The 9,839-nt window shown below is 46.6% G+C and overlaps 1 protein-coding gene across 4 annotated transcripts; it reads right to left on the bottom strand.

Moving 5' to 3' along the window:
• Positions 1–3,481: 3,481 nt before the first annotated feature.
• LOC127300955 (uncharacterized) lies at positions 3,482–7,450 on the bottom strand. 4 transcript variants are annotated; one of them, XM_051331155.2, is made up of 4 exons: positions 7,011–7,450; positions 5,982–6,125; positions 4,993–5,095; positions 3,482–4,170 (listed from the first exon to the last, which is right to left on the bottom strand). In XM_051331155.2, the coding sequence occupies exons 1-4, from the start codon at positions 7,293–7,295 to the stop codon at positions 4,034–4,036; spliced, it is 669 nt and encodes a 222-aa protein (XP_051187115.1). In that variant the 5' UTR covers positions 7,296–7,450; the 3' UTR covers positions 3,482–4,033. The 4 variants fall into 4 exon arrangements, with proteins under 4 accessions (XP_051187115.1, XP_051187117.1, XP_051187116.1 ...); XM_051331157.2 differs by lacking the exon at positions 3,482–4,170 and adding an exon at positions 4,190–4,518 and having other exon boundaries at positions 7,011–7,449; XM_051331156.2 differs by lacking the exon at positions 3,482–4,170 and adding an exon at positions 4,190–4,524 and having other exon boundaries at positions 7,011–7,449.
• Between the last annotated feature and the right edge of the window lie 2,389 nt (positions 7,451–9,839).

The raw sequence follows: 9,839 nt of genomic DNA on the forward strand, positions 1-9,839 counted from the left end.
GCTTGCGGAGGGTGAGGTTGAGCTTCTCACACAATTCGGTGCTTGCAAGGTTATGGCAACTTCCTCCATCGATGATGACCTTGATCGACTTGCCACCAATACCGGCACGGGTTTGGAAGATGTTGCACCGTTGGTCTTCCATAGCTTGAGGTTGAGTTGTTATCACCCTTGTGACCACAAGTGAGGGACTTGGGTCATGCTCACATAAGAGAGGGTCTTCTCCACTTTCTTCTTCATAAGCTTCTTCATTGGCAACGGCGGCTTGCACAAGGGCTTCATATTCATCTTCACTTAGCGTCTCAATGTCACCTATGTCCATGGTGATCATGACCTTGGTATTCTTGCACTCAAATGATTTGTGGCCTTGGGTGCCACACTTGAAACAAGTGACATTAGAGGGTCCCGTAGAGGCCTTAGAGGAGGCGGTGGAGGTCACCGTTTGCTTCATGCGACTTTGGATAGTCGGTTGCTTTGATGGTGTAGAGGACACGGCGGGCTTGACACTTGTTGTAGGAGTTGATGTAGCGAGCTTGGAGGCAAAGTATGACTTGGACTTGGAGTACTTGATGTCCTCATGCACTTGGCGTTCGGCCTTGGATGCTTGGTGGACCAACTCAACCATGTTGGAGTATGGTTGGAACTCCACAATCCTCTTGATGGGATAGTTGAGGCCATTGAAGAAACGAGCAATGGTTTGGTTCTCGGATTCTTGGATGTTGGCTCGCATCATAGTTAGCTCCATCTCCTTGAAGAACTCCTCAACGGTCTTGGTGCCTTGCTTCAACTTTTGGAGCTTGTTGAAGAGGTCGGTCATGTAGTGTGTTGGGACAAAGCGAGCTTGCATCTCTTCCTTCATCTCTTCCCAAGTGTCAAATGGAGGTTAACCCTTTTCTTCCCTTAGAGTGAGAACTTGCTCCCACCAAGTGTTGGCATAATCCTCAAACTCATGAGACGCCATAGCCACTTTCTTGGCACCGGAGTAGTTGTGGATGCGGAATATCTTGTCAACCTTGAGTGCCCATGAGACGTAGGCTTCGGCATCCTCTTCACCCTTGAACTTCGGCATGGTGAACTTGAGCCTTCCAAACATGTTCTCTTCATCCTCCAAGTTTCTTCGGCGAGGACGGATGCCTTCATCTCTTGCGGCTTGAGGTGTTATGGGAGGTCTTCCACGGCCAACCATAGCATTGGGTTGGCGTTGAAGTTGGACACTAGCTTCACTTGGCTCACGGTGATGATGTTGTTGAAGATCTTGTCGAGGTTGTTGACGATGCTCATTGTTGGCCCTCTCATCTTGATCATTTGGTGGATCTCCTCTTCCACGTTGGTCATGGCGAGGGTGACGTCGGAGATCTCACCGAGGTTGATCTTGAGGACCTTGGTCTTGGGGTTGGTCGTCACGCCCATCGTGGGCATGGCGATCCGCTTGGTGACGATCTTGTTGGAGGACTTGGTCTTGTGGAGGACGCTCATGTGGACGAGCATGGCGATGGAATTCTCCTCGCCTAGAGTTGGAGCGAGAGTCTTCATGACGAACATGTGGGCGATGAGGTCGAGGATGGTCTTCATGCCTTGAGGTGGAGCTTGAGGACGAATGGCCACCATGAGAGTAGTAATCTTGTGACGAGCTTGATGACGATGAAGTAGAGCGGTGTCGGCGATGACGACCCAAGTTGGTGATGGCGCGCTCGAGGCTATCCATGCGCCGCTCCATGTTCGCATCATTGGCCGCCATTTGGCCATTCAAGTTGTCCGTAGCTTCACGAAGGAGAGCCAAGTCTTGGTTCACAACGGAGAAGTTGTGTGCCACCTCGTCGTATTGTTCGTCAATGCGTGTCTCGAAGAGAGTGAGTTGCTCCTTGAACTCTTGGCGTTGCGTCCATAGGTTGTGTTGAGTAGCCAACCTCTCGGTGTTGCGGAGGACTTCTCCATCCCTTGGGTCATCTCCGTTCCTATCCATGATGGAAAGACAAGAACTATGTTGTGTACGTTAGTGGAAGGAGACTACCTCGCACTCTTACCAAGGTAAGATAGTATTGAGGCAATCAACCAAGCCAAAAGCAAAATCAAGTGTATCGGGTACACACGCAAAACCACACGCAAAAGCTAGCAAATATGGTGTTAGGTGAGTATGGTGGAAAGCCAAAAGACAAAATCCAAGATCAAGTATGTTGTTAAAAGTGGGTGAGGTCCAAAAATCCAAATGTCAATGTGAAGATCACTATAAACACGGAAAAGTTGTGGAACGCACACACGGGATAAGCGGGGTTAGTGCAACCAAAAGTGAGCGGAAAAGTGTATGTAAAGGTGCTCGGTGTCACACTAACACAAGGAGAGGCAAAGCTTTGGTTGCAAATGAAGAGACAACAAGATTCACACGCGGCCTCTCTTCTCTTCTCTCTTTTGCTTAAAAGCTTATGACTCTTTTGTATACGGTGGCACTTGCACTCTTTTGTATCTATGGTGGCACTTGCACTCTTTTGTATGTATGGTGCGACTTGCACTCTTTTTGTGTTTTTGGGGCTTTTTCACACACTATGTTAGTGTTAGCCTTGCTTTTGCTATCTTGCCACACGAGTGTTTGCTTGGAAGTTTTACTCCACACTACACACAGACCTCACAATCGGGGCCACGTGCAATGTCTCGCAACACTAAACAAGCAATGCTCGATAGGACAGATCGCAAAAGGAAGAGGGTTACAAGGGAAAACTGCAAGTTATACCTGCGATGATGGTGGCGGTGGTGGTGGTGGTAGCCGAAATCGAGCTCGGAGGAGGGCGCGGAGTGGCGCCCGGTCTGGGGGGCGGTTTGACCGGTCTCTGGACCGGCTGGTCCAGTTGGCGCCCGGTCGGCCGGGTGCTGGGCCGGCTGGTCCGGTCTGGGGGCCGGTTGACCGGCTTTCTCAACCGGATTTCGCGGTTCTCTCTCTTGTTCTTCCCCAAACCAAAACCAAAAGATCAAATCGACGGGAAACGATGGAATTGGAGGCTAAAAGTTGGGGAAATAGTAGATCAAGCACAACAACACCGAATCCACGGACCAAAACCACTCAAAACGCAACCAAATCACAGATCGGTCCAAAGGCAATTTGGGGCTATTTTTGGGGATTTTGTGGAAAATTTTCTAGAAACGAAATCGGGTGGGTGGAGGGTCAAAATCGCGGTAACCAAAAGCTGCTGATACCATATGATGAGATCTGAGATCTAGGGATTGGCCCGATCTCGCGATGTGACCCAAAATCCAAGGGGAAGAGGTGGGAGAGCGCGAGGAACACGAAGAACACGAGGAAACGCCGGTACTCACGCACGCACACCAACCCGATACACCCGATACTTACCCCCGTGGTTCGATGGACCATGCCAATTAATAGAATCACCCGGAAGAGGCACGTGGCAGAATTCCCGGTGAGAGATTGGTGTTGGAGAAGAAGAGATTGGTGAGAGAGAGAGAGTGGCTTGCACTAGAATCTCACTCAACAATATCCAAATCAACAACAAGGATGCCTTGATTACAAAGGGATGCTAACCCTAGGGAGACAAAGCTTAAAGTAGTGTTTAAGCTCAATTCAAGTCTAAGGGGTAAAGGAGGGGTCCAGGTTGCTTATATAGGCCTACATGACCAGCAAGGCGAAAAGGTACATAAGTGGATAACTTAGGCAGTTTGGTGTGGCATTCCCGTCGAATCCGGTCCTGGGGCCGGTCAGACCGGGCCTGGGACCGGGTGGTCCGGTCGTGGGGCCGGTCGACCGGGTCCTGGGCCGGCCAACTTCTTCTCTTCCTTTGAGCGCTTCGATTTGACGTCGGGTCCAGCTTCGTGCCCATCATCATGTCCCGCTGCTCCTCTCCTTCCCTTGACCATGGTGTGTCCTCCTCTCCCGGGTCTTGATGCACCTTGTACCTAATGACACAAAGCACATCGGCATGAGGTAGCATTCCATCCAAAGGGGTACCGAGATCAAGGATGGTGAGGAACGAGTTCACCTCATCATGTAGCACTTTAACTCGAGCTCGCGTTATTGGTCCACTTGGGGGACTTATTGGTCTTGGTGTGGAGGTGTCCGAATGCCACCCCGCATCACAACGTATATGGAAGATACATACTCTAGGCTCACATAGCACACGCGCATTAGGGACTGCACGTACAGTAGTAAGGGGAGTTTCGCCAGGTACTCTAAAAGCAAAAAACCATATATCAGCAGAACAAAACATGTCCATAATCTTATTTGATTAATCCGAATTTGTTTGGTCGTGGCAACACATTGGTATGATCGGTAGCATACGCCGAGCCAGAGCCTGGTTTAGCTAGTTTTAAATTGGTAACAATAAGCACACAACAAATTGCCAAACTTTGGACAAAGTGCGACTGTGAACCAAATATGATGCCGATCGCGAAGCCTGGGTCAGAGGGGCGCGGTATTCCTGATTCCTGCCACATGGGTTTCGCCTTGGCTGCAACCTTCTAACCAACTGCAGCAGGGACTGGTATTCCTGATTCCATCCCATGTTACCTTCGTCAGACCTGCATCTTTAGACGATATGCATGATGTTTTTCCTCATCATGTGGTTATCATTCGCTCCATTCACATTCACAATTAAATAAAAGTGCATTTCACACTTGCAAAAATGCAAGTTTTTTTTTACAAACAACCTTGTTTGGCAACACACTGCAGATGTTCAATATGGAATGTAATATAGCTGTGATTCTGTTGACTTGTCTCTCTACAATACAGTATGCCAAGAAAGTAAAACAATGACCAAAAAGGAAAAATAAAACTACCTCCGTCCACGATGTAAGACTTTTTTTTTTTAAATCACAATGTAAGACATTTTGGCAAACAAAAACAGCTTGCCAAAACGTTTTGTATTGTGTGACGGAGGTAGTAATAAAGAATCCAAGGAATTAATCAAGCCGCCTGTTACATTCTAATCTCAAGGTCAGGGCTAACAGATTTCCTTTTCAATCTGTGTTCTGTAAGAACCTCATGTTGCTCACCTGTAACACATTCGCTGTCACCATTGGGGTCTTTAGGACCGAAGTTCAGATTGAGGTCGGTACCACCAACATTATCACCAGAATCTCGAACCTCATCTGATGCCTGAAATAGGATGTGATGCTCAGTTTTCAATTATTTCCTCTCTCCTTAATAGAGGACCACAAATATGAAAAACAACCATCTGAAACTGTCTTTAGTTAGTACAACAAATGGCAAGATTACAATGGAGAAAATTCCTGGTAAGTGGTGTCATCATATGTCACGGAGAGTGGGATCCAAATTACTACTAGAACAGATATTATCAGATATCACTTACAAGTTTTAACTAATTAATTTGTACATGGAAGTCAAAAGAGATCACTAAAATAGATTAATAGGGAGAGGCTGAAACAAAGAAAATGTACATAAGTTCGAACAAGTGTACTTGCAAAAAAGACTGCACAATGAACAAAATCATTTGCATAATTAAAATGTAGATATAATAGCATACACAACTAAAGTGTATATACGTCAATATATTTCAAAGTGCCATCTGGACAGACTAGAGGTTTACTAAGCATTATCATTTTAGAAGAGAAGGGTGCAGTTTAGTGAACCTGACCAAGACATGTGAAATATGAAGTGTGATACTATTACCAACTTGTTGCACAGAAGCGTATAGCATTCCTTGTGAGAATAATCATGAATCATGATTGGCACTGGTAGTCTCACATGTAGTAAAGACATATTTTTAAAACTGGATGTTGGCTGAGAAAATATTTCAAAAGATAAACTATTCGATGATTTGCCATTCATAATCATATGTGTCATTATGCAATAGCATATACTTTTTGTATGAATCGAGAAGAGCAATGTTGTCTTGTGTTGCAAAAGACATTTGTTGGTAACAAAGCAAGCATATTTCTATCTGTTTTTTGGTTGACTATTAGTGAATGACTGAATATAACCATCGCTAACTAATTCTACAGCTGACTATTTACAATGTTACCTGAGATTCATCCATAAATGTATCATCAATATTAGTTTTTCCATTAGATTGCTCCGTTTCGGTAGATGAAGGTTCTCCATCATTAGCCTTGTTCTCATCATCAGATTTGGCAGATTCTTGTCTTTGATCTTCGGCTACAGAAACCTGCAGTGTGGCCAGACTAAGTAAATACACACTGCAAAGGTATCAGAAAAACAAATAAATGAAAAGACCGGAATTTCAGAAGAAAATGTTGTCACCATCAGTGAGTCACCTTGTCAGTACAAGCATGTGATGAAAAAGGGGACAAGGCTAACGAAAAGTGTGAGCCTGTATTTCTACATGAAGTAAATGTGCCACAAGGCTTAAGCTAATATAAAATGTGCTTACCACCCATGATAACTTGAAGATTATCCATAATATCTGAACTAAGCTAAACCAATTGTTGTCACAATGTCACGGCGTTGCTACACGAAATTTAAAATACTCAACTTTCATGGGACGGAGGGAATAAAAGACTAATGTAAATGGTCAAAGAAACTTGCTGATGATTCATCAAATAACAATTAAGGTGTGATAGCTTACTACTGTAACTGTGTAAACTGCAGTTTGACACCATGCTACAATTCTTGCAACTAATTAGCACTGAAGTAATAAGTAATACCGCCGCTGTACAAACCGGCAAAGAACGCTCTACTGCACTTGCAGATCGGATATTCAAATACTACCTCCCTTGCAGATCGGATATTCAAATACTACCTCCCTTTCTAGATATAAGATGTTTTGAATAGCTTACAAAAACATCTTATATTCTGGGACAGAGATGGTAATTTTCCATTGATTTTTTCAGGGGGGGAGGAAGAAGCTAGGCAGCCCGGGTTCGCGCGCCCAAGGCGATCCAACAAGCATAGGCAGAAAACTGAATCTTCAATTTCTTGATGCATGTACGAAAAGCAAAAGAAGCAAGATACCTCCGGATACCAAATCCAACCCATCGTAGCACCAGAAACTGGCCACATCAAACCCAAGGAAGTACATAAGAATCCTCACCGGCACGTAACGCCGCCTTCTCGTGGCCATCTCCGCCGGCGCCGTCAGCTCCTCATCTCCTCCACCTCTTCCGTTGGCGCCGTTCAGGGGGGTCCACTTGAACAGAACGAGGTTATTTCCGCGGGATCCGGCCCCGGTGGAGGAGGCAGCGGTGGAGGTGGCCGAGCCCGTGGCGGCGGCGATGGGGACCCACTCCTTACGCCACTTCCTGACGGGCCCAGTGAACGTCGTCGCGGGGCCGTAACGGGCTGAGGAGCGACCTAGCCGCGCGCCCACACCCTCCATGGTAGGGAATTCCTGTGACGGCGGCGGCGACGGCGGCAGCGACGGCGGGTAAGCCTACGATAAGGTGAGCGAAAATAATTCGTCCCGAGAGAGATCTAACACACGAGCAAGCGTGGGTGTTGAGGCGTGATTGGTAGCTAGCACCACCTGGAAACGGGCTCTCGGGAGCAGAAAATGGGGTCGATTGGATGACTCCATGTCCACGTTGTGGCCCTGGCGCCACTCAAAGAACCTTTGGGCCAGGCCCGGTGGAAAGCTTGAATTGGCCGTTTTTCCAAAGTCAGCCGCGAGCTCAGCAGTTGCAACAAAAAAGTGGCGGGAGTTTTTGGCGTCACTACCCGTCTTATCTCGGTTCCTTATTTAGTTGTACTTTCAACGCCGAAATTTAAATCCACCATTTTCCCTAAATCAAGCACTTCCCCTTTCGAGATCCAATGCGATGGCGGGAGCTTCTTCGCGGACTGTGATGAGGAGCTCGCCGGTGTCCATCGTCGGTGCCTTCTGCATCTTCGCCGACCTCTGTTCTGATGGATCCTCTTCTAGTCTCTGTAAGATAGCTCAAACCCTGGATATGGTAGATGGCGTATGCAAGGTAAACGTGCATAGATCTAACCGTACATGTGGTAGATTAAGTTTGTAGATGGTGGATTTAGATTGTACGGAACCACTTTTTACCTGCCTTAATGGATTTTGGTTGGCCTAGAAAGCCAGACGTTTCTTTCATTGAGGATAGGCAAACAGTGCAGCACTACAAGTAGAAAACAAGGAGACCGGACCCTTTAGGGTTTCGTTTTGACTTTGCCTTCTATGGCGATTGTGGCGATTTGTCGGTGATTGGCGTGATGCCATTCTAATCTCTCTTGATTCCTTCTCAATCTGTCTTGAATCCATCTGATCTCCCCTTGTTCTGGCTCATACCTTTAGATCTGTTTCTTCCCTTCGCCAAACCCACTCTTCTCTAAAAAAGGACGTACCCAGTGCTGAGAGCTCCCGCACTGTGCGGGGTCTGGGGAAGGTGTTAGTGGCAAGCCTTACCCTCACGAAGTACAATGTGAGGAGACCACGACTCGAACCTGGGACCTCTCGGTCACAGGCGGTGAGGCTCTACCGCTGCACCAGGCCCGCCCTTCAAACCCACTCTTCTCTGTTCAAGGAAAAGGCTAAAGACTAATCACCCGAGTTCCCTAGTTCGTTCTCCTCCTTAATCACTCCCTTGATCTGTTCCACTCCCGTGAGATACCCCTTTTCCTTTTTCCTAGTGAGCCACGAAACCAAAAGCCGCAATTTTGTGAGCCACGATCCACAAAGCTCCAAATCAGTGAGTGACCAAAAGAAATCCCCAACTCCAATCTTCTTGCTGGACGAACAACATCAGTTCCTGATCGGTTTCATCGCTTTGGAGTGTCAGTGGGTCGCCGCGATTCTTCCAGAACAACAGGCCGCCGCTTGGTAATCTTTCTGGTGCTACATCAGCAAATTGTGGTGCAAGGCACTAAGAAGCTCGTTTGGCTGACGATTCAACATCGGCCAGTATCAACACCTCATACCATCAGTACCACAAGGGCGCCGCAGGTGGGAAAAAGTTGGTGGCCATTTGGCCACTGGCGCCAGCCTTAAGGTGTCGTCGACGCCATGAAGTTTGTTGGTTGGAACATCTGAGGTGCAGGTAAGGACCTTCAAAACTCCACTAAAATAGAGTATCTTGATAGGATGATGAAATCCACAGGTGCGCAAGTGACATTTGTCTCTGAAATCAGAACATCCAGGTATAATCCTTCCAAACTTAACTCTCGTTTTAATGTTGCTGGTAGTTTTGTTGTTCCATCTAATGGTCGCTCAGGTGGTCTATGGATGCTTTGGTCTGATAAGGTTCAAGTTTCTGTTAAGTTGTCTCTCAAATCACTATCTTATCATAGCTGAGGTTGTAAATGTATCTACTAATTTGGAATTTTCTCTGGCATGTGTCTATGGGGATCCTCATCATCACCACACTAGGATAATTTGGGATCAAGTTTTCGCTTTTATGAATGAAAACCTAGGAAAGCATGTAATCTGTTTAGGTGATCTTAATGACATCATGTGCGACGAAGACTCCACCTCTGTTAATGTAAACAAGTACAGTATGCATGCTTTTAATTCCTATGTTAAGCAGTGTGGTCTCTTTGATTTGGGATTCAGTGGCCCAGCTTATACGTGGACAAACATGCGCTTTTCTTCTAACCCTGTGTTTGAAAGACTTGATCGATGCCTTGCAAATGTTGAATGGTGTGTTGTATTTCCGAACACTAATGTTTTTAACTTGCCGATCATCCTAAGTGATCATGCTCCTATACTTGTTTCCACTGAATCACGATTTTGTAGACCTAAGCTTCATTTCAAGGCATTGCAAAAAATGCATGGATCACTTCTGTGAATAAACCTGATACGGGGTGGCCTTTGGACACCGCCTCCTCAAGACCGACAAGCCCTCCTCGTGGCCCAATGACACGAGCTCGAGCCCAAGCCCTACACCAAGAGGTGAATTCGCTCCTTTCCACGTATGCA

The sequence above is a fragment of the Lolium perenne genome, chromosome 7 (assembly GCF_019359855.2).
Source record: "Lolium perenne isolate Kyuss_39 chromosome 7, Kyuss_2.0, whole genome shotgun sequence".
NCBI classification, from domain to species: domain Eukaryota; kingdom Viridiplantae; phylum Streptophyta; class Magnoliopsida; order Poales; family Poaceae; genus Lolium; species Lolium perenne.